At 48.7% G+C, this 23,638-nt stretch overlaps 7 protein-coding genes across 7 annotated transcripts; 2 read left to right on the top strand and 5 right to left on the bottom strand.

Moving 5' to 3' along the window:
- Positions 1 to 3,995: 3,995 nt before the first annotated feature.
- Positions 3,996 to 4,763, bottom strand: UHO2_00200 (uncharacterized protein; the record flags this gene model as incomplete). The annotated part of the gene is made up of 2 exons (XM_041556820.1): positions 3,996 to 4,548; positions 4,612 to 4,763. The coding sequence occupies 2 exons, from the start codon at positions 4,761 to 4,763 to the stop codon at positions 3,996 to 3,998; spliced, it is 705 nt and encodes a 234-aa protein (XP_041412754.1).
- Positions 4,764 to 7,047: 2,284 nt separating this feature from the next.
- Positions 7,048 to 10,299, bottom strand: UHO2_00199 (uncharacterized protein; the record flags this gene model as incomplete). The annotated part of the gene is made up of 1 exon (XM_041556819.1): positions 7,048 to 10,299. One exon carries the CDS (start codon positions 10,297 to 10,299, stop codon positions 7,048 to 7,050), a length of 3,252 nt encoding a protein of 1,083 aa, XP_041412753.1.
- A 1,665-nt stretch (positions 10,300 to 11,964) lies between these two features.
- Positions 11,965 to 13,404, bottom strand: UHO2_00198 (uncharacterized protein; the record flags this gene model as incomplete). The annotated part of the gene is made up of 3 exons (XM_041556818.1): positions 11,965 to 12,257; positions 12,417 to 13,175; positions 13,326 to 13,404. The coding sequence occupies 3 exons, from the start codon at positions 13,402 to 13,404 to the stop codon at positions 11,965 to 11,967; spliced, it is 1,131 nt and encodes a 376-aa protein (XP_041412752.1).
- Positions 13,405 to 14,958: 1,554 nt separating this feature from the next.
- Positions 14,959 to 15,946, top strand: UHO2_00197 (uncharacterized protein; the record flags this gene model as incomplete). Its single annotated transcript, XM_041556817.1, has 5 exons — positions 14,959 to 14,999; positions 15,068 to 15,114; positions 15,262 to 15,299; positions 15,324 to 15,573; positions 15,630 to 15,946. The coding sequence occupies 5 exons, from the start codon at positions 14,959 to 14,961 to the stop codon at positions 15,944 to 15,946; spliced, it is 693 nt and encodes a 230-aa protein (XP_041412751.1).
- A 258-nt stretch (positions 15,947 to 16,204) lies between these two features.
- Positions 16,205 to 16,959, bottom strand: UHO2_00196 (uncharacterized protein; the record flags this gene model as incomplete). The annotated part of the gene is made up of 5 exons (XM_041556816.1): positions 16,205 to 16,272; positions 16,364 to 16,433; positions 16,532 to 16,595; positions 16,640 to 16,837; positions 16,907 to 16,959. 5 exons carry the CDS (start codon positions 16,957 to 16,959, stop codon positions 16,205 to 16,207), a joined length of 453 nt encoding a protein of 150 aa, XP_041412750.1.
- Positions 16,960 to 19,589: 2,630 nt separating this feature from the next.
- On the bottom strand, positions 19,590 to 20,271 carry UHO2_00195 (uncharacterized protein; the record flags this gene model as incomplete). The annotated part of the gene is made up of 2 exons (XM_041556815.1): positions 19,590 to 20,021; positions 20,065 to 20,271. The coding sequence occupies 2 exons, from the start codon at positions 20,269 to 20,271 to the stop codon at positions 19,590 to 19,592; spliced, it is 639 nt and encodes a 212-aa protein (XP_041412749.1).
- Positions 20,272 to 21,125: 854 nt separating this feature from the next.
- Positions 21,126 to 23,033, top strand: UHO2_00194 (uncharacterized protein; the record flags this gene model as incomplete). The annotated part of the gene is made up of 1 exon (XM_041556814.1): positions 21,126 to 23,033. The coding sequence occupies one exon, from the start codon at positions 21,126 to 21,128 to the stop codon at positions 23,031 to 23,033; it is 1,908 nt and encodes a 635-aa protein (XP_041412748.1).
- Positions 23,034 to 23,638: the final 605 nt, after the last annotated feature.

Below are 23,638 nucleotides of genomic sequence, written 5' to 3'. Positions count from 1 at the left end.
GGTGAATTGTATGAGTTGTGTGAGAAGAGCTGAGAAGGTGTGGGTATAGAAGTTGTAATCGAAGTGAAGATACGACGAAGATGGTGACGATAGGATAGATAGAGCGCGGAAGAGAGGGAGGATGTAGGATGTTGCGCAGTCGAGTTTATAAAGGAGATCGACAAAGCGCTGTTGACAGGCAGGCTGAGAGGGCGGGGACAAAGGCGGGCGAGGGAACCAAACTTTTCTTTTCTTTCTTTTTTTTTTTTTTTTCTTTTTTTTTTTTCTCTTTCTCTCTCTCTCTCTCTGCTGCTGCTGCTTTCCGCTTTGTTCGGCGCTCTTCGCTGGAGTTGAGCGCACACAGGCAGTCACGCAGAGGGTGAAAGGGAAAGGGAATGCTGAATGCCCCTTTCTCTCCTCAATCACACACCAGACTAGGCAAAGTGCGCTGGTGCTGCTGCTATCGGTGCTGTTGCTGTCAAATCAGAAAATCGTGGCTTCATCTCGGCTGAGTCGAGAGAGAGTGAGAGAAAGAGAAAAACAAATGAGAGGGCTCAAGTGCCGGTTAAGAATGAGATGCTGCTGCAGGAGAAGCAAATAGGGAAGCAGACTTGCGTGCTGTGATTGGTAGCAAATGAAGCCAAAGTGGGTTCTAGGCCTGTGTGTGTGATGTGGTGTGTGATGTGGTGTGTGATGTGGTGTGTGATGTGATGGGCCAGTGAAAAGAGGTCTGCGGAATAGCGCCGTCGCGAGAGTCTTGTAGACACGCAGGCAGGCAGAGAGCTTCACTGTATACAGTATGTCTCCAACTCAGGGCGAGAGGGACAGAGTGCAAGGAGACCTCAGCCGCCGTGACGCTGTCTCCCGTGACGCTGTCTCCCGTGACGCTGTTAATCTCAAGCTAGAAGGCCACGAGAGAAAATACGAGAACAATTTGTAGCAACCAGACCATTCAAGAGGGACGCAACGCAGGGGAAGCGGGCCGAGCGAAAGCGAAAGCGAAGGAGAAAAGGAACAGTGCACGGGGCCAAATGCAGCCGCCATCGGACAGGCCGACGACATGCGTGTGTCCAACAAGGGGCATCCAAGAGCGGGACGATAAGGAAAGAAAAAAAAGAATTAAAAATTTAAAGGATTCAACTCGAACAAAGGGTCTCGGACTGTCAACTGGATTGCGTGCCGAGCAACGCTTTCGAGCCTCTGTCTGTGAAATCGTCAGCATCCGAGCGAAAAGCCAGCATGCTCGGGTAGAGAGTTGAGGGCGCCGAAAAGAGGCAGCTCTCGACAGCTCTCGACAGCTGGACCCGCGCCGATTGGTTACTTTCTCGACATCTGGTCCATCTGCCGCTTTTGAAATTGAGTTTCCAACTAAAAAAAATAAAAAATAAAAAATGTGCTCAGAGATTGTGCGCTTATCCTGAGATCCTCTCCGAACTTGCCTATCTCTCCCTCAACTATCTCTCTCTCAACTTGCCCGGCCTGTTCGAGATCGACGAGCACATGCTGGTGAATGTGAAGAGATGGCGGGACACGACTCTTGCTTGCTTTCGCATGCGGGTGTTCCGTGGTCGCTGTGTGCTGATCGTCGGTGACATCCGACTTGACGGTAAGTTGGTGAGATGAGATGCGAGTCTGGTTAGTGGCAAGCCGATCGTTTGAGCTTCATGGAGCTGCTCTTGGTTCTGCATTACGCTTGCAGTCACTTTGCAATAGAGCACAAGTTTGGCTTCGCTAACTACTGCTCTTTTCTTTAGCTTGGCTTGGCCTGCACCCTCAGAGCCAAAAAAAAAAAAAAAAAAGAAAAAGAAAAGCGCATTCTATCCGAAACAGAACGCGACGTGCTTGCTGCTCCTCTCCCTGACTCCTGCAGGGGGTTTCCAAGGATTGCAAATCTTGAGAGCGCGACCCGATCAAAGCAATCAATACACAAGATGCCATTCAGCGATCGAGAGAAAGATAATGGTGCTGATTGGCGACTCCTAGCAAACATCGTCAGATGGTGTCCGAACAAGGAGCAGGCACCCAATGTAGGAAGAAATGTCTTCCAATCCTCGCCCTGAAGCATTGCTTGATGGCATTTGGCTGGTGCCATTGCCGCAGACACCGGGATACCTGCTTTCTCCTACTGGGCCGACATCAGAGGCAATCTCTGACCACGTACTCAACCCAAGAACCTCCTTGTGGCAGCATCCTCGCAGCGCGTCTGCGGTCAATAAGGTGCAACTACGCTTCCAACCCGCCATGCCCGAGGCTTGTTCTGGCCAATGTGTCTTCTTTCCTCCTTCTTCGTCGGTCTATTTCCTCCAAGGCTCCAAATGCTCAGATCGACTTGTTTCAATTGAAGATAACAATTAGCATATGCCATTATTGGGGCCACAATCAGGCTCCCTTACCACAGTTGTTTGCTTCTTGTAATGGTTAGTATTTTTGTTTGTATGGATCACTACCACAAGCACATATATATACCTTGTTGCTACCTTTAGTCATGTCTGAGTCAGATGAGTCACCTCTTCTGTGACCTCCTGTGTTGCTGTTTTCTGCAATGCCCCTGAGCTGTTGTCATGCCAACCTTCATGTATTTCATTGTGTTCATTGCTTATGCACACATCTGGTCCCTTGGTGTCTCAGCTGCAACTTGTGCATTCTTCTTGAGATGCTGACACATTTTCAACTCCCCCCTTCAGTGGTATCTCCAATCCTATCATCTTAGCTAATCAAGAGGTGTTGAGGCCCTGCAAAAGTTTCATTAGAATGTCCACTACATTGTTTGCCATTCTGATGAACTCAATTGTTACATCACCCTCCTGCACATGGTCATGAATGAAGTGGTACCAGGTGTCAATGTGCTTCAACTTCCAGTGCTTGGCTGGATCTTTACTTACCTGGATGCACCCATGACTGTCTGTGTAGAGCATTGGCCAAACTTCTGTGATCTCCAAATCCTGGAGCAAATATGAGAAGAACAGTGCCTCTCATACTGCTTCGGAGGCAGTGACAAATTCTGATTTGACTGCTGACAATGCTACACATTTCTGAATGTGGGATTTCCAACTGACTGGGCATCTGTATACATATGTTATCACTCCTGAGGTGCTCCTCCATCTGTTTGTGGGGTCTGATGCTCAATTTGCTTTGGTATACATCATTACTGGTTTGTCTGCATGTTTGCCCAACCCACCTCCTAAGTGCAGTTGATATCTGCTCATCTGATTTAAATACTTCACCATATGAATGGCTGCCTTCCATGCACTGTCAATCGGATTCAACATATATCATGCCAACATACCCACTGTGAAAATGATGTCTGGTTGAGCAGTGTTGGAAACCCACAATAGTTGGCTGACCAATTCTTGGTACCTCTTCACTCATTGAGGGTTGCATTTCTTGCCTCTGGCAATGTTTGCCACACTTAGCATGGGTATCCAGGATTTCTTGTTTGTTCCTTCTAACCATTTGTTCACCATTGCTTTGACATATGCCATTAAATCCAGGGATATCCTCCTCTGTCTCCTGTCACATGTGATCTTTATTCCCAAGAACTCCTTGATTTCGCCATTGTCCTGTGTTTCCCATTTGTTCATGATTTCTCACTTAGCATGATCGACCTTGCTATGACTGGGTGATGTTATCAACATGTTGTCTATGTATGCTGTGATAATTGTGATTCTAACACCTGTCCCTCTTGAATATAAGCATGGCACACTTGGCATGCAATGGAATCCGATTGTTCAGAGGTGTGAGTCTAGTTTGATGTTCCACTCATGGCCCAATTGTTTCAAGCCATACAGTCCCTTCACTACTTTCAGTGCCTTTCCAGGTGGTATTTTGATTCTTATTGGTGGCTTTAAGTATACATCATGGTGTATTGTCAAGTTTAGGTATGCTTGTTTCACATCAATGGAGTCCATTTCCCAGTTTTGGGTTGCCACAATGGCAAGCACTCCTCGAATGGATTGGATGGGTGCTATTGGTGCAAAGATTTCTGTGTAGTCAATACCTTCACACTGTGTGAAACCTCATGCCACAAGTCTAGCCTTGGACTTCATCAGTACAAGGTTCACATCAGTCTTGATCTTGAGGACCCAATGCATGTCAATGGTGTTTGCTCCTTTCAGGAGGTTGGTGATTTCCCATGTGCCCATAGCCTCTAATCCATCCAGCTCCTTTTGCATGGCCTCTTCCCAATGTTTCCTATCCTCTCCACCTAACACCTCACAGATGGTTGGATCCAAGTTCCTTCTCCATTCTGGATGTGTCACTACAAGTCTGAAGAGTTTGTCATTGATCTGGGTCTCAGCAACCAGTTCATGCTTGGCCTCTTTTGCTGTTCTTTCACTTGATTTGTCTTCTGAACTTAGATCCATGTCCATGTACTCCATTAATGGTTCCCTATCTACTTCATCAAATAAATTTTCCTCCATATACCCTAGATTCTCAATGTCTTCTTCAGTTGTCATTGTTGGTGGCATTTGTGTATCAACTGGTTGCCACTCTGTTCTGTCTGACCAACATTTCAATTCCATGAACTTTGCTGAGTTACTCCAAAAAATTGTTGGGCTGTAGTCTGGACTATAGAACAGCCAACCTTTTTGCTCCAGGCTATACCCTAAGAAAATGGATGTGACAGCTCACTGATCCAATTTTTTGTTATCTCGCTTGACCTTGGGTACATTCACCCATGCCAAACATCCAAACACTTGTAAGAGGCTTGTGAATTGCTCTGGTGACTTCCCAAACATTGCTTGGTAAGGGAACTTGTTGTCAACACTTGGAGTGAGATTCATCTTGAATGCTGCTGCTTGAATTGCATATGGCCAGAATTTCTTTGGCAGTCTCCTTTGCATCAAGAGCATCCACATCCTTTCCCCAAGGCTCCTGTTCATTCTTTCTACCCATCCATTTTGCCTGCTGCTGTATCCTACTGTGGTTTGCCATTGTATGCCTTTACTATATGTCCACTCTAAGGCTTTGTTTGTCCTCCATTCTGTTCCTTGGTCCAATCAGATGGCCTTGAGTTCTCTTCCTGTCTGTGTCTCGAGGAATGTGACTATCTTCCTAAGTTGACCAAATGCATGGCTTTTCTTCAACAATGGTTGGATGCACACATACTTGCTGTGATCATCCACAAGCACCAGAGTGCATGTATACTCTGTCACATGAGATGAATCAATGATCAGATCAATATGAATGAGGTCCAGGGGTCTAGCAGCTCTCTCATTGCTACCTTGCCCCATCTGTGCACTTGTACTTTTGGATTGTATGCACTGCTCACATGTCAGAGCAGTGTCCAGGTCCAATTCCACAATGTGCTTGCCCTTCAGTTTGTCTATGATTGCCTTTGACTTATCTCAGCCTGGGTGTCCAAGGCATTCATGCCATAATTGTTGTTTTGAAATCTTTGGCTCATTCTTAATATGCTCGAACTCCTCATCAACACCTTCAAACAATGGTGTTGATGTGGTCATCATGCTTTCTTGCCATGTGTCGCCTCAGAACTCCAAAAGTCCTCACTTGTGATTCTTTGCAATCTTAAGTGTCATGCTGTTTATCAAATAGATTTGTCTGCTGGTACTATCCAATATCACTCATGTGTCATGGGCCTGAATGCTCAAGAAGCAGGAGGGTCACTGGTTCATATGGAAGGAGCACAGGTATCGAAGATCTAGTCGATACCATTAGAGAGCATGGTCATAGTGCAGTCTCCATGGAGACCATGGACTCCTATGGACTCACATGCAAAGGAGGACTGAGCCCATATGCGAGGAGGGCCAGGCACAGCCACGAAGGGGACCAAGCTCAAGGAGCATGCAGATGGTTACCACTCAGGGGCTCGAGAGACAAGAGTCAAAGGAACTGTCAGGGGTCTCGCGCCTGAAACCCAGGTCGGTCTGTCGAGATACTCGGTGACTATCAAACTGTGTGACAGCTATTGTCTCGGTATCAGTGACTATCAAGTTGTGCAGTGACAGCAGGTGGTGTTTGTTGTATATACTATCATAGGTTTCAGCTGACCTCTGTGGACACTCTGTTCAGGGGTAGCTCGGCATGATCAATATCAATGCTTTGGTTATGATGACACCAAGGTCTGGTGTAAGTGTTGATGATGATGAGGTTGATGTCGTTGGTGATAAGGTTGGTGAGTGTTGATGATAAGGAGGTTGATGGTGTTGGTGATAAGGTTGGTGGTGTCAACACAAGTGTCCAGTGTGTTGACTTGATGCTTGAAGTGACCCCCAGACTGCAGTGGACTACTGCCTTCGGTTCTATCTATATCCGGACTGCTAACCTGCTATGGGCGCCTTCGGACATCAGGTAGTGGTGATACAACACACACAGTACAATGAGGAGCAACCTTGATAGATTGCTGCTATGCTGACTGTAACTAATGAGTACTTATGTTTCTAAGTATTGACTAGTTGTATGGTGAGTAGAGTGGATGAGGATCCACTCGACCTATGATGATGAGAAAGCATGGTTATATACCTCTTCTCAGCATCGCCAGCGATGCTGCTCCTGCTCTCTCTCCAGAGAGTACTTTCTTCATCGAGTACTGCTCAGGGGCCTCTCCTGCTTGGCACCCCAGTGCCTCTTGAGCTGTGTTGACTCCTTCGACACTGCTCCTCCTCCTCATGACCTGGTGTCGACTCCTTCGACACTGCTCCTTCTCCTTTGATCAGTGACAGTTCCTTTGGCTCTTGTCTCTCGAGCCCCTGAGTGGTAACCATCTGCATGCTCCTTGAGCTTGGTCCTCCTCATGGCTGTGCTTGGCCCTCCTTTGCATGTGAGTCCGTAGGAGTCCATGGTCTCCATGGAGACTGCACTACGACCATGCTCTCTACTGATCTCGACTAGATCTTCGATACCTGTGCTCCTTCCATATGAACCCGTGACCCTCCTGCTTCTTGAGCATCCAGGCCCATGACACTACCCCCCTCTTAAGAGCCAAGCTCCATCGAGGCATGCTCTGGTCTGGTCCATGCTGACTCCTCCTCCTCCTCCTCCTCGACAACATCGCCAACATCATCCTTCCTCCTTCTCTCAACGTCATCCTCCTTCCTCTTCCTCTCTCTACTCCTCCTGTTCTCTCCTCCTTTCTCTACTTTGGCTACTCACTCGTCCCCCCTCCGACACCTCATACTCCGGGATGAGGTCGGGACAGTTGAGGTTCTCTACTGGTTCCCATGAAGCAGCTTCCTCGGAGTACCCTCTCCACAACACCTTGTACTCTGTAGTCCCATTGTGTGAACGCTTGTTGATGAGTGCTTCGACTTCGAAGTCGAGGTCCTCATCTGGAAGTGATGGTATGGTGGGCTGTTCAGCATGTTGAGGAAGAGAACTTGTTCTTGCTGGCTCGAGCATGGAGACATGGAACACATCATGCACCCTAAGGTTCGCTGGCAATGTGATTCGATAAGCTCGGCGTCCTACCCGTTCCTGAACTGGGTAGGGTCCTGCAAACCGGGTATCCAACTTGGGTGTGGGTCTCCGTGTCTTCCAGTTTCGGCGGTTGATATAGACCATATCACCCACCTTAAACTCAATGTCCTTGTGCTTCCTGTTATACTGGTCTACTGATCTACGTTGTGCCTCTCTGATCTGCTCCTGGAGGTACTTGCAACGCTCCTTTCCATCCATGAGGTACTCGAAGCGACCTGGATCATTGACTCCTAGTCGTTGAGGGATGTCAGGATGAGCTTTGGGGTTCCATCCATAGCATGCAAAGAATGGTGAGACACCAATGCTGTTGTGGACCGTGTTGTTGTATACAAAGGCCGCAGTGTCCAGCAGGTTGGCCCAGTCATTCTGCTCATAGTTGCAGTACATCCTGAGATATTGCTCTATGACCTGATTGACTCTCTCTGTCTGACCATCAGTTTGAGGATGGTAGGCCGTGCTAAGTGAGTGCTTCACACCCATTTGCTCTGCAAATGCCTTCCATGCTCCTGATATGAACTGCCTGCCTCGGTCCGAGACCATGTGATCTGGATATCCAAAGAGTCTAACCATGTGTCCATATAGCAATACTGCAGTCTGTTTGGCTGTGACTGTCTTATGGGTTGGAGCTAGTATGGCAAACTTGGTTAACCTGTCGACGATGACTAGGATAGAGTCATAGGTCTTGGAGTCATACTTCTTTGATGGTGGTAGTCCTTCAATGAAGTCGAGGGATATGGAGCCCCAGGGCCTGTCTGGGGTTGCTAGTGGCTGTAGCAAACCATATGGACGATGACGAGGAGCTTTGTACCTAGCACATACAGGACAACTTGCTACATAGTCTGCAATCCAAGCTGTCATGTTTGGCCACCAGTAATGTCGTTGAGCTGCCTTGATGGTAGCATCTCTTCCTACGTGTCCAGCAGTGATACCATCATGGCATTGGGTCATCACCATGAATCGCAGATGCTCTACAGAGAGAGACTGTCCATCTACCTCTTTGGCACTCCTTGAGTGTCGGTTGTTGGTCCTCCCTGGCATGATCACCTTGGGGATAACCAACCTTCCTCCACTGTACCATAGGTCATCCTTGAGTTCGAAAGGCTTCTTCCTATGTATCTCCTGTAGCTCTTGGTCTAAAGGCTGGAAGATCTTGACCAGGTCTTTGAGACCTTTTGATGCTATGGACTCCATCGAGATCATGGGGGCCACTAGGAGCGAGTCATGGTCTGCTGTCTCCTTGAACACTCGAGGAGGCAGTAGTTGCCTCACATTGTGATCCTGCTCTTCACCGGCTGGTTGCATGTCTGTCCTTCTGGTGAGAGCATCAGGTTCACCACCTTTGTCTCCTGGTCGATACTGCAATATGAAGTCGAAGTCTGCTAGTAGTATTGCCCATCGAGCTTGTCGACCTGTGATGCGTCTCTGTGACTTGAAGTACTTGAGGGCTTCATGGTCAGTGAGGATGACCAGTTGGTTCGGTAGTCCAGCTAACATGTGTCGCCACTGAGTGAGGCAGGCGACCACAGCTAGGAGCTCCTTATCATGGATCTCATAGTTCTTCTCGGCAGAAGACATCTTCCTAGAGTAGAAGGCCACTGGATGCCATCGTCCTTCATGCTCCTGCTTGAGTACTCCTGCTATAGCAAAGTCACTTGCATCAGTCTCCAACCTTGTTGGAAGGTGGTAGTCGAAGTGCTGAAGCACTCCTGCTGACGTGAAGGCCTGGATGAGCTTGTGGAAGGCCTGTTGGGCCTCCTCTGGTAGCTCGAACTTTTTGAACCGTTCTATAGGCTTTACCAGTGCTGTCAAGGGCTTGGCTATGCGAGCAAAGTGGGCTATGAACCTTCGATAGAAGTTGGCAAAACCCAGGAACCTCTGGATGTCATGGATTGACTCTGGCATTGGCCACTCCTTGACAGTGCGCACCTTTTCTGGGTCCATCTCTATGCCCATTGGCTTGATGATGTACCCCAGGAACTCGACTGTCTTGGTGTGGAACTCACACTTCGACAGCTTAGCAAAGAGCCTGTTGCTCCTTAAGCGAGTGAGGACCTCAGTGACATGCTTCACATGTACCTCTTCAGTGTCACTGAAGATCAGGAAGTCATCTAAGTATACCACTACATATACTCCAATGATGTCTCGGAAGATGTCATTGATGAATGACTGGAAGTGAGCCGGAGCATTGGCTAGGCCAAAGGGCATCACTAGGTACTCATAGAGTCCCAACTGAGTGCCAAAAGCTGTCTTCCATTCATCTCCTTTAGCAATCCGGATGAGGTTGTATGCTGCTCTAAGGTCTAGCTTGGTATAGATCCTTGCCTTCCTGAGTAAGAACAGCTGCTCCTCGATGAGGGGCAATGGTGCCCTGTTCTTGACAGTGATCTTGTTGAGACCTCGGTAGTCCACACAGAGTCTGAGACCTCCATCCTTCTTTGGTATGAAGAGCACTGGTGATTGTGCCGGGCTCTTCAATGGTCTTATGAACCCCTTCTTGAGGTTCTCATCCAAGTACCTCCTCAACTCAGACATCTCCTTGGGTCCCTTAAGGTACAGGGGCCCTTGAGGTAGCTTTCCTCCTTCTATCAACTCGAGGTGGAGATCATGCTTGGTATGATGGGGCAGCTTGTCTGCTTCCACCTCATCAAACACATCTTGCAGGTGTTGGTATGGCTTTGGTATGTCTGCAGCCATCACCACCTTGTCTACCTCCACCTCCATCTCAACTCCTTTGTCTGCGCCTGTAGGTACAAAACCAAAGGCCGGGAGTGATGATGGTGGCTCCTCCAACAGCATGAACCCTATGGGTCCATCTTCTAGAGCTGCTCGTAGTATGCACTCTGCTGAGACAAACTCATTACCATGAAGGGTTGGTCTCCTCATGGTTAGGTCCCCTGCTCTTGCTGCTTCAGGGGGTCTCCTTGGGGGTCAGTCCTGCTCCTGAGTCTTGAACTCCAGCTGGCCCATATCCCATTGTATGGTGGGTTTGAGCCTCCGTAGCTCAGTGAACCCCAGGATGAGGTCATAGTCCGCAGTGTCGGCCACTGAAGCTTCGACCACACCCAGATTGTGTGTACCAATAGATACCTGCATGCTTGCAGAACTATTGATGGAGAGTTGGTGCCCGGTGACACCATGGATCGATCTTGTTTTTATGGGTTTTGTGGGTATTTGGTACTTACTAATGAAAGAATCTGAGACTATGGACAAACCAGCACCGGTATCAGCTAGTATCCAAGCAGGATGGTCTTGAACCATTCCAGAGAGCTCCAGTACTGCTTTGCCTCCACTGGTAGAGAAACATACTTGACAATCTTGATATATACAGAGTGATGGCAAGGAGGTGTCATGGGCCTGGATGCTCAAGAAGCAGGAGGGTCATGGGTTCATATGGAAGGAGCACAGGTATCGAAGACCTAGTCGACACCAGTAGAGAGCATGGTCGTAGTGCAGTCTCCATGGAGACCATGGACTCCTATGGACTCACATGCAAAGGAGGGCCAAGCACAGCCACGAGGAGGACCAAGCTCAAGGAGCAGGCACAGCCACGAGGAGGACCAAGCTCAAGGAGCAGGCACAGCCACGAAGAGGACCAAGCTCAAGGAGCATGCAGATGGTTACCACTCAGGGGCTCGAGAGACAAGAGCCAAAGGAACTGTCACTGATCAAAGGAGGAGGAGCAGTGTCGAAGGAGTCGACACCAGGTCATGAGGAGGAGGAGCAGTGTCGAAGGAGTCGACACAGCTCAAGAGGCACAGGGGTGCCAAGCAGGAGAGGCCCCTGAGCAGTACTCGATGAAGAAGGTACTCTCTGGAGAGAGAGCAGGAGCAGCATCGCTGGCGATGCTGAGAAGAGGTATATAACCATGCTTTCTCATCAATAGGTCGAGTGGATCCTCATCCACTCTACTCACCATACAACTAGTCAATACTTTAGAAACACAAGTACTCATTAGTTACAGTCAGCATAGCAGCAATCTATCAAGGTTGCTCCTCATCGTAGTGTGTGTGTTGTATCACCACTACCTGACGTCCGAAGGCGCCCATAGCAGGTTAGCGGTCCGGATATAGATAGAACCAAAGGCAGTAGTCCACTGCGGTCCGGGGATCACTTCAAAGCATCAAGTCAACACACTGGACACTCGTGTTGACGCCACCAACCTTATCACCAACACCATCAACCTCATTATCATTGACATCACCAACCTTATCATCAACACCATCAACCTCATTATCATCGACATCACCAATCTCATCACCAACACCATCAACCTCATCATCATCAACACCCACACCAGACCTTGGTGTCATCATAACATTGATATTGATCGTGCCGAGCTACCCCTGAACGGAGTGTCCACAGAGGTCAGCCGAAACCTACGATAGTATATACAACGAACGCCACCTGCTGTCACTGCACAACTTGATAGTCACCAATACCGAGACAATAGCTGTCACACAGTTCAATAGTCACCGAGTATCTCGACAGACCGACCTGGGTTTCAGGCGCGAGACCCCTGACAGGAGGTTTGTAGAGCAATGCATGCCATCAGTGCATCACCCCACTGACGTTTCCCTCATCGTCATCATCATCATGCTCCTCCTCCTCATGGTCGAGGTCCATGGGTTGCTGGTATGAGCTGAGGTCCATGGCCTCGGGGTCACCCGTCTCAGTACTGCCTGTGTGGCCATCTCCTGAGTCAGTGGCCTCCTTGAAGGGGTCTGCTGTGGTGACCATAACCTTTGGTCCCATGGGTCGAGAGCTAAGAGGGTCTACCCTCCTGCTGGGGCAGTCTCTGGCCCAATGGCCGATACCCTTGCATACATGACAGGTGTTGATACCTGATGGAGCAGGGCTTCCTTGTTTCGAGGGTTGGGTGGGATGATGAGGAAGGGGTCAGTTAGTTGGTCGGTTTAGGTTTTGTATAGTTGCTTGTGTAGTTGCTTGTGCTGGTGATCGAGCTGGATAAGGTTGAGTGGGTTGACGGATGGGGATCGAACTTTGATTTGGCTGAGACCCAGTTCTTAGTGGAGGTGACGTGGCATTTGGAAGTGAGTGTCTAGCCGAGGACTGCTGTAGTAACATCCTCTGTCGATCGATCTCCTCAACCTCTCGATACCACTCCCATCTCTTCCCAGGTGGATTCCTCTCGAACTTCTCCTGTATGCTGCAAGTGAGACTTCCTCTGAAGAGATCCATCACTAGCTCGTTGTCATCTAGATTGACCTGTCCCTCCAAGTCTCTGAACCGCTCTACATGATGTGTGGCAGCACCAGGAGCATCACTTGTGAGTCTGAGAGCCAACAGCTTGTTGTATGCCTCCATCCTAGCATTGCGTGGGTTGAACTGTTCTGACAGTCGCTCTGTGAAGTAGTGCCAATCATTGAACAACCTTCCTTCTCTAGCTCTATCAATACGGAGCTTGGAGGTCCACCACTCTCTTGCTGTCCCTTCCAGTTGAGCACCCATGTGGTTGATCATCCTAGTCTGCTCATACACCTGGTTGAACTTAAACCATGCTTCGGCTTCTAGAATGAAGATCTCCATGTCTTGGGGATTGAACTTTGGGAAGGGGGTGGCGATGGGCTTTGACCGGTTAAGCTCTGCCATGATGCTGGTGTCCTCCTCATGGTCCAGGGGGTAAGGGTCCATCCTAGTCCTGCTGTAGGGGTCCACCTTAGTCTTGACATATCTTGGCCCAGTAGGTGAAGCATACTTCTCATAGTTGATGTCCTCCTGCTCATCCAGGTTGATTGAGACTGATCATCTTGGTTGTGGAGCTGGAGTAGGAGTATGTGGGTCTCCTATCATAGACTCATCTCCTCCTCCTGCTTGGTCTTCTGAGTGAGAGAGGTCCATTGTCTCCTCCCTGCTCAGTTGAGCTCGTTGTAATCATTCCTCTCGATGACCCTGTCTGGTAAGCTCTAGCTGTGCTTCCAATAGAGTGAGTAGTCTATCGAGCTTATTGTTGAGGTCTGGGTCTGTCATGGTGATCATGAGGAGCTGCTTGAACGATCCACTCTAATGTCAGGGGTCTCGCGCCTGAAACCCAGGTCGGTCTGTCAAGATACTCGGTGACTATCAAACTGTGCAACAGCTATTGTCTCAGTATCAGTGACTATCAAGTTGTGCAGTGACAGCAGGTGGTGTTTGTTGTATATACTATCGTAGGTTTTGGCTGACCTCTGTGGACACTCCGTTCAGGGGTAGCTCGGCACGATCAATATCAATGCTTTGGTTATGATGACACCAAGGTCTGGTGTAAGTGTTGATGATGATGAGGTTGATGTCGTTGGTGATAAGGTTGGTGAGTGTTGATGATAAGGAGGTTGATGGTGTTGGTGATAAGGTTGGTGGCATCAACACAAGTGTCCAGTGTGTTGACTTGATGCTTGAAGTGACCCCCGGACCACAGTGGACTACTGCCTTCGGTTCTATCTATATCCGGACTGCTAACCTGCTATGGGCGCCTTCGGACGTCAGGTAGTGGTGATACAACACACACACTACAATGAGGAGCAACCTTGATAGATTGCTGCTATGCTGACTGTAACTAATGAGTACTTATGTTTCTAAGTATTGACTAGTTGTATGGTGAGTAGAGTGGATGAGGATCCACTCGACCTATGATGATGAGAAAGCATGGTTATATACCTCTTCTCAGCATCGCCAGCGATGCTGCTCCTGCTCTCTCTCCAGAGAGTACCTTCTTCATCGAGTACTGCTCAGGGGCCTCTCCTGCTTGGCACCCCAGTGCCTCTTGAGCTGTGTCGACTCCTTCGACACTGCTCCTCCTCCTCATGACCTGGTGTTGACTCCTTCGACACTGCTCCTTCTCCTTTGATCAGTGACAGTTCCTTTGGCTCTTGTCTCTCGAGCCCCTGAGTGGTAACCATCTGCATGCTCCTTGAGCTTGGTCCTCTTCGTGGCTGTGCCTGCTCCTTGAGCTTGGTCCTCCTCGTGGCTGTGCCTGCTCCTTGAGCTTGGTCCTCCTCGTGGCTGTGCTTGGCCCTCCTTTGCATGTGAGTCCATAGGAGTCCATGGTCTCCATGGAGACTGCACTATGACCATGCTCTCTACTGATCTCGACTAGATCTTCGATACCTGTGCTCCTTCCATATGAACCCGTGACCCTCCTGCTTCTTGAGCATCCAGGCCCATGACAGGAACCATCACTGGTCAAAGGAGAAGGAGCAGTGTATAGGGAACCGGCAAGCAGGTCCTGAGGAGGAGGAACAGTGTCGAAGGAGTCGACACCACTCAGGAGGCACAAGGGTGCCAAACAAGCAGGATAGCAAGGAGGAGGATGTCAGCGGTCGCGCGCCTGAAACCTGAGATCAGTAGTAGTATCAGTACTATCACCGATTCTGTCGAATTATGCGACAGTGCTAATGGTATTTCGATTCTTAGTGAAATATGTGGCAGAGCCTTCTCTGTCACCTTTCTCGTTAGAATCTGTAGTTGTATTGTCGTTATGACAGATTTCGACTAACTGCTGTGGACACTCTGTCCAGAGGTAGCTCAGCATGATCAGACTACAATATGACTCTAAGTGAACTTGATGTTGACACCAATGGTCTGGTGTGAGTATGGGTTGATGACGCCGACATGAGTGTCCAGTGTGTCGGCTAACGCTTGAAGTGATCCCCAGACCACAGTGGATGACTGCCTTTGGTTCTAATGATATCTGGGCCGCTGGTTTGCTAGAACCGCCTTTGGACATCAGGAAACAGTGATACAACACATGTGCTTCGATGAGGAGCAATCTATTGATTGCAACTTATGCTGACTGTGAACTAATGATACTTATTTGTTTGAAGTAATACTAGTCTGTTTGATGAGTAGAGTGGATGAAGATCCACTCGACCATTTGTGACGAGGAGGTAGGACTATATACCTCTTTGCAGTGTCACCAGCAACACTGCTCCTGCTCCTTCTCTCCAGAGAGTACCCTCTTCGTCAAGTACTGCACAGGGATCTCCAAGGAGGCACCTCCTCTGTATCAAACCTTGTCCCTCCTGTCTTTCCTGAGCTGTGTCAACTTCATCAACACTGCTCCTCTTCTTCATGTCCCTTTCGCCAGTGTCCTATACACAGATCTCCTTCCTTTGACCAGCGACGGTTCTCTTCTACTCCTGTCCTGTGGGCCCCTGAGTGGTAACCAACTGCATGTCACTGAGCTCAGTCCCTCTCACATGTGAATCGTTGTTCAGACATCCTTACTACTGATCTCTGTGGAATCTGCCACACGTTCTCGCTTGCTGCAGATTCTGGTGGGATTCGTGATATCGACGATGCTCATGCTGATTACACTGTGGTCTGCCATAGAGCTGATTCTACTGCCGATCTTGGTGAACTCTGCTGCAACTCCTACAATCTACCCGATTCCACGATTCCTGCGCTACCTTCATATGAACTTCGGTCTTTCCTCGTTCTGCGCACCCAGGCCCATGACAGAGGAGCAGTGTCGAAGGAGTCGACACAGCTCAAGAGGCACAGGGGTGCCAAGCAAGCAGGAGAGGCCCCCTGAACAGTACTTGATGAAGAAGGTACTCTCTGGAGAGAGAGCAGGAGCAGCATCGCTGGTGATGCTGTGAAGAGGTATATAACCATGCTTTCTCATCATCAAAGGTCAAGTGGATCCTCATCCACTCTACACACATCATAACTAGTTCTCACTTCAGCATAAGTATATATTAGTTTCAGTCAGCATAGCAGCAATCCATCAAGGTTGCTCCTCATTGTAGTGCATGTGTTGTATCACCACTACCTGATGTCCGAAGGTGGTTCATAGCAAACCAGCAGTCCAGATATAGATAGAACCAAAGGCAGTAGTCCACTGCAGTCCGGGGATCACTTCAAGCATCAAGTCAACACACTGGACACTTGTGTTGATGCCACCAATCTTATCACCAACACCATCAACCTCATTACCATCAACACTCACCAACCTTATCACTGACACCATCAACCTCATCATCATCAACACTCACACCAGACCTTGGTGTCATCATAACCTACATATTGATATTGATCATGCCAAGCTACCCCTGAACAAAGTGTCCACAGAGGTCAGCCAAAACCTATGACAGTATATACAATGAATGTCACCCACTGTCATCACACAACTTGATAGTCGCCGAGCAACTAGCTCATCAAGACCGATACCGAGACAATAGCTGTCGCACAGTTTGATAGTCACCGAGTATCTCGACAGACCGACCTGGGTTTCAGGCGACAGACCCCTGACAGAGCAGTGTATAGGAGACCGGCAAGCAGGTCCTGAGGAGGAGGAGCAGTGTCGAAGGAGCCGACACATAGCTCAAGGAGGACAGGAGTGGTGCTAGAGGGACCCCATGTACAGTACTCGACAAAGAGGGTACTCTCTGGAGAGAGAGCAGGAGCAGTGTTGCTGGCAATGCTGTGAAGAGGTATTTAACCATACCTTCTCGTCTCAGTGGTCAAGTGGTTCCTCATCCACTCTACACACCATATAACTAGTACTACTTCAGCATATAAGTATTCATTAGTTACAGTCAGCATAGTTGCAATCTACCAAGGTTGCCTCTCCTTGTAGCGCATGTGTTGTATCACTGCTCACTGACATCCGAAGGCAGTTCATTGCAACCAGCAGTCCAGATAAAGATAGAACCGAAGGCAGTCATCCACTGCAGTCCAGGGATCACTCCAAGCACTTAGTCGACACACTGGACACTCATGTCAACATCACCAGCAATCATATTCACACCAGCCTTTGGTGTCAGTACCAGTTCATATCAGTTATTGATCATGCCAAGCTACCTCTGGATGGAGTGTCCACAGCAGTCAGTCAAAACCTGCAATAGCAAAACCATTACTACAGTTCTGGGCAAGAAAAGTGATAGAGATGACTCTACTACATATCTCACTGAGAATCATAATACCTCAAGTGTTGTCGCATAACTCAACAGAATTCATAATAGACGCGACTCTATCACAGATTTCAGGTTTCAGGCATGTGACCTCTGACACGGCTCTCCAAGGGGAGACACTTGCAGCTGGCATAGGCGATCGGGAAGGCGATCCTCTTTCGTGGGAACTCCTGTTCTCCATACATGCCCTCGACATCTAGCTGTCATTGTCTTGATGCATCCTTGTAGACCTTGTATTCCTGCAATAGCACAGCTCCCATGCCTTCGGTGCTCCAATCGCTTTGCACAACGAAGGGTTGGTCATATCTCGGCTCCTTAAGGACTCCAGAACTGACTAATGCCTGTTTGACCCAAAGAAAGGCAGTGTCAGGGGTCTCGCGCCTGAAACCCAGGTCGGTCTGTCAAGATACTCGGTGTCAGAGGTCGCACGCCTGAAACCTGAGATCGGTAGTTGTAACAATACTATTACCGATTCTGTCGAGTTATGCAACAGTGCTTGTGGTATTGCGATTCTTCACAAGATATGCAGTAGAGCCATCTCTATTACTTTTCTCATTTGAATCTGTAGTTGTGATGATGCTATTGCAGATTTTGACTGACCACTGTTGGACACTCTGTCCAGAGGTAGCTTGGCATGATCAATAACTATGTGAACTTGCTGATGACACCAAAGGTCTGGTGTGAATATGGATTGGTGGCATTGACATGAGTGTCCAGTGTGTTGACTATGCTTGAGGTGATCCCTGGACCACAGTGGATGACTGCCTTTGGTTCTATCGATATCTGGACTGCTGGTTTGCTAAGAACTGCCTTTGGATGTCAGGAAACAGTGATACAACACATGTGCTTCAATGAGGAGCAATCTATTGATTGCAACTTATGCTGACTGAAAACTAATGAGTACTTATGTTTCTAAAGTATTGACTAGTTATATGGTGAGTGTAGAGTGGATGAGGATCCACTCGACCTTTGATGATGAGAAAGTATGGTTATATACCTCTTCACAGCGTCGCCAGCGACGCTGCTCCTGCTCTCTCCAGAGAGTACCTTCTTCATCGAGTACTGTACAGTGGGCCCCTCTAGCACCACTCCTGTCCTCCTTGAGCTATCCTGCTCGCTTGGTGTCATGGGCCTAAATGCTCAAGAAGCAGGAGGGTCACTGGTTCATATGGAAGGAGCACAGGTATTGAAGATCTAGTTGATACCATTAGAGAGCATGGTCGTAGTGCAGTCTCCATGGAGACCATGGACTCCTACGGACTCACATGCAAAGGAGGACTGAGCCCATATGCGAGGAGGGCCAGGCACAGCCACGAAGAGGACCAAGCTCAAGGAGCATGCAGATGGTTACCACTCAGGGGCTTGAGAGACAAGAGTCAAAAGAACCGTCACTGGTCAAAGGAGGAGGAGCAGTGTTGAAGGAGTTGACACCACTCAGGAGGCACAAGGGTGCCAAACAAGCAGGATAGCAAGGAGGAGGAGCAGTGTCGAAGGAGTCGACACAGCTCAAGAGGCACAGGGGTGCCAAGCAAGCAGGAGAGGCCCCCTGAACAGTACTTGATGAAGAAGGTACTCTCTGGAGAGAGAGCAGGAGCAGCATCGCTGGTGATGCTGTGAAGAGGTATATAACCATGCTTTCTCATCATCAAAGGTTGAGTGGATCCTCATCTACTCTACACACATCATAACTAGTTATCACTTCAGCATAAGTCTATATTAGTTTCAGTCAGCATAGCAGCATTCTATCAAGGTTGCTCCTCATCATAGTGCATGTGTTGTATCACCACTACCTGATGTCCGAAGGCGGTTCATAGCAAACCAGCAGTCCAGATATAGATAGAACCAAAGGCAGTAGTCCACTGCGGTCCAGGGATCACCTCAAGCATCAGTCAACACACTGGACACTTGTGTTGATGCCACCAACCCTATCACCCACACCACCAACCTTATCACCAACACCATCAACCTCATCATCATCAACACTCACACCAGACCTTGGTGTCATCATAACCTACACATTGATATTGATCATGCTGAGCTACCCCTGAATGGAGTGTCCACAGAGGTCAGCCAAAACCTACAACAGTATATACAACAAACGTCACCCACTGTCATTGTGCAACTTGATAGTTGCTGAGCAACTAGCTCATCAAGACTGATACCGAGACAATAGCTGTCACACAGTTTGATAGTCACCAAGTATCTCGACAGACTGACCTGGGTTTCAGGCGCGAGACCCCTGACACATGGTTATATACCTCTTCACAGCATCGCCAGCGACGCTGCTCCTGCTCTCTCTCCAGAGAGTACCTTCTTCATCGAGTACTGTTCAGGGGGCCTCTCCTGCTTGCTTGGCACCCCTGTGCCTCTTGAGCTGTGTCGACTCCTTCGACACTGCTCCTCCTCCTTGCTATCCTGCTTGTTTGGCACCCTTGTGCCTCCTGAGTGGTGTTGACTCCTTCGACACTGCTCCTCCTCCTTAGGACCTGCTTGCCAGTTCCCTATACACTGCTCCTTCTCCTTTGACTGGTGATGGTTCCTTTGACTCTTGTCTCTCGAGCCCCTGAGTGGTAACCATCTGCATGCTCCTTGAGCTTGGTCCTCCTCATGGCTGTGCCTGGCCCTCCTCGCATATTGCTCAGTCCTCCTTTGCATGTGAGTCTGTAGGAGTCCATGGTCTCCATGGAGACTGCACTACGACCATGCTCTCTAATGGTATCAACTAGATCTTTGATACCTGTGCTCCTTCCATATGAACCAGTGACCCTCCTGCTTCTTGAGCATTCAGGCCCATGACAGCTTCTTTGTCAGCTTCGTTGTTGATGACCTCCAGCTCATTCTTGTTGGTGGCATCATTGTCAGCTCGCACCTGGGTCATATTGCCTTTCCTGCTTCCTTTGGTCCTTGTACTGGCACCAACCTGGGTTTCAGTGTCTTCTACCATGATTGTTGATGGGCTTCGATTAGCTCAGCTGGTAGCTTCTTCAGACTCTTAATCAATTGAAGATAACAATTAGCATATGCCATTATTGGGGCCACAATCAGGCTCCCTTACCACAGTTGTATGCTTCTTGTAATGGTTAGTATTTTGTTTGTATGGATCACTACCACAAGCACATATATATACCTTGTTGCTACCTTTAGTCATGTCTGAGTCAGATGAGTCACCTCTTCTGTGACCTCCTGTGTTGCTGTTTTCTGCAATGCCCCTGAGCTGTTGTCATGCCAACCTTCATGTATTTCATTGTGTTCATTGCTTATGCATGCATCTGGTCCCTTTGTGTCTTGGCTGCGACTCGTGCATTCTTCTTGAGATGCCGACGCATTTTCAACTGTTTCCCACTCACGGCGACCGCCAAGTCGATGATTTCGGTTTTTCGTGTTACGCCTAGCTTTCTAAACAGCGCACACAAAATTTCATGGACGGGGCCTAACATTGTTTTGCTCGCCTTGAATAAGCTACACGTCACGTGGTACGCATGGGACACCGAGAAATCAGAGAAAAAGGATCTCATCCGCTTTCAGCGCGTTCAATTGAATGCGCACATTCTCTCTCTCTCTTTGTTGTCGCTCGCACTGATCGAAGCTCTGATTTTGCAAATCCAACACAGCTTGTACCTCATTCCGATCCTTCTCGACTTTCTTCTTGACCTTACCCTGTCACCACCTCTTTTGTCGACCATCACTTTTTCTTACTCGGCAGTTGTCGCTGATACTCGATAACCAATCCCAAAGCTGTACGCAGTCGTCGTCAAGCAATCGGATCAAAAATACAAAATACAATATATATTATATATAATGGCATCAAACCGAGGCCGCTTCGCCTCTCGCACCGCCTTCGAGGCCCTTCAGGTCGAGGAGATCGAGTCCGATGAGGAAGAGATTGTCCAGGAGCAACCCAAACAAGTCAGTCAGCCTACTTCCAAAGCTTCACCCTCCAAGAACGCTTCTGCGACCACCGACAAGAAGTCCGCCAAGCACAAGGCTAGCGTCAAGCCTGCTACCACTCCCGAATCTCAGCCGCCCAACACCACAACAGAGACTTCCAAGCCAGCCAGCAGCAAAGAGCCTACCAAGTCCGCTGCCACGAATCGCTCTAACGGTGTAAATGGTCATAAGTCCATCGCCTCTGCCGCAGTCGAGAAGCTCGGTGCACAGAGCAAAGTTGTCCCCACTCCTCCTGCACCTTTTGCCGCCCAGGCTCCCAAGCAAGGAAACGAGGCTGTTCAGCATCCAGCACCTTCCCTTCAGCCACCGCAGCCTAAGGCCGAGTCCAAGACCGAGCCCAAGACCGATCAGCCCCAATCAATCCTGAATGCCGCCATCAAGACCGTCAGCGCCCAACGATCTGGAGAGTCCAAAGTCCAGACATCTCAGTCTACTACTCAGAAGCAGCAGAGCCAGGAAGATGCGGCCGCGGCCTCCAAGGCAAAGTGGAAGAAGATTTACGAGAGAACACTCTTCACTCTGATCATGATTGCTGGCTTCGTCGCACTTGTGCTCCTCGGTCATCCGTATATGATCTTGCTCGTCATGGTTTCGCAGACGCTCGTCTACCGTGAGATTGTCGCCCTTTTCAACATCCCTGGCAGACCCTCAGTCACTGGCGGTGGAGGTACAGGACGTTCGAGCCGTGTGTCTTCGGCTCCCACCAGCGCTGCTACTAGCGAGGATGAAGAGGAAGAGCGTATCCAGAGCCGTCTCGAAGGCCGTCGTGAGGAGCTTTGGAGCAAGGCACTCAGCTGGTACTTCTTCGCCGTCGCCAACTACTTTCTCTACGGCGAATCGATCATCTACTACTTCAAGCACATCGTCTTTGTCGATGCCTACTTTATTCCCTTTGCCAGGCACCACCGCTTCCTTTCTTTCATGCTCTACGTGTTCGGTTTCATGGCCTTTGTCTCGAACCTGAAGCGACGCAACCTGAAGCACCAGTTCGGCTTGTTCTGCTGGGTGCACATGTCGCTCCTTCTCATCGTCTTCTCGAGCCATTTTATCGTCAACAACATCCTCGAAGGTCTCATCTGGATCTGGGTCCCCGCCTCGCTTGTCATCTGCAATGACGTCTTTGCCTACATCTGCGGTATGAGTTTTGGAAAGACACCCTTGATCGACCTCAGCCCCAAGAAGACGGTCGAAGGCTTCGTTGGTGCATTCATCGTCACCGAAATCTTTGCTTATGGCTGGGCCACCTTCTTCCAGCGATACAACTACATGATCTGCCCTGCTGTCAGCCTTGGCATGAACGCTTTCAAGGAGATCACCTGCGACGTCAATCCTGTCTTCCACTGGCACTATCTGCCTCTTCCACCCGCTATCGCCTCGTTGGCCTCTTCCCTCCTCCGTCACCGCGTCGCAGCATTGCCCTGGTCCTACTTCCAGCTTCACGCTCTCGTGATGGCTGCTTTCGCAAGCTTGGTCGCTCCTTTCGGTGGTTTCTTCGCTAGTGGCTTCAAGCGAGCCTTTAACATCAAGGACTTTGGCGACAGCATCCCCGGTCATGGAGGCTTGACCGATCGATTCGATTGCCAGTTCTTGATGGGTCTCTTCTCCTACGTCTACTACTCGTCCTTGATTCGCGAGCACCACGTCACTGTGGGCTCGGTGCTGCAGACCGTGGTCACTCAGCTTACGCTCGAGGATCAGATGGAGCTGTACAACGAGATCAGCCGCTACTTGGTCGGTCAGGGCAAGCTGGTCAAGTAAGCTGCCGCAACCTCGACCGCAACGGAAACAGCGCATCCAAGCTCTTCCTTCCTTCCTATCCAAATCCTCTCCTGTAATCCTACTCTCAGAGCCCATCAATGCAAACCTGTTCATCATCTGGAACCCACAGCCTCGATCTAGCGATGTACCTGATCCAATCGTGTTGTGCCAAGCCCGCCATGCTTGCTCAGCATGTATTCCAAAATTGACCAGTCGCGAATTTGGATGCCCTTTTTCCGACCTGAATTTGTGAGTGTGTTTTTTGCTTATTTTTGTTTTTGTTTTTGTTTTTTGTTTTTTGTTTTTTGTTTTTTGTTTTTTGTTTTTTGTTTTTTGTTTTTTGTTTTTTGTTTTTTGTTTTTTGTTTTTTGTTTTTTGTTTTTTGTTTTTTGTTTTTTGTTTTTTGTTTTTTGTTTTTTGTTTTTTGTTTTTTGTTTTTTGTTTTTTGTTTTTTGTTTTTTGTTTTTTGTTTTTTGTTTTTGTTTTTTGTTTTTTGTTTTTTGTTTTTTGTTTTTTGTTTTTTGTTTTTTGTTTTTTGTTTTTTGTTTTTTTTTTTTTGTTTTTTGTTTTTTGTTTTTTGTTTTTTGTTTTTTGTTTTTTGTTTT

This window comes from Ustilago hordei (genome assembly GCF_900519145.1).
Source record: "Ustilago hordei strain Uho2 genome assembly, contig: UHO2_contig_01, whole genome shotgun sequence".
Classification (NCBI taxonomy): domain Eukaryota; kingdom Fungi; phylum Basidiomycota; class Ustilaginomycetes; order Ustilaginales; family Ustilaginaceae; genus Ustilago; species Ustilago hordei.
The sequence above is the reverse complement of the archived record's forward strand: the minus strand, read 5'-3'. Positions and strand labels throughout refer to the sequence as shown.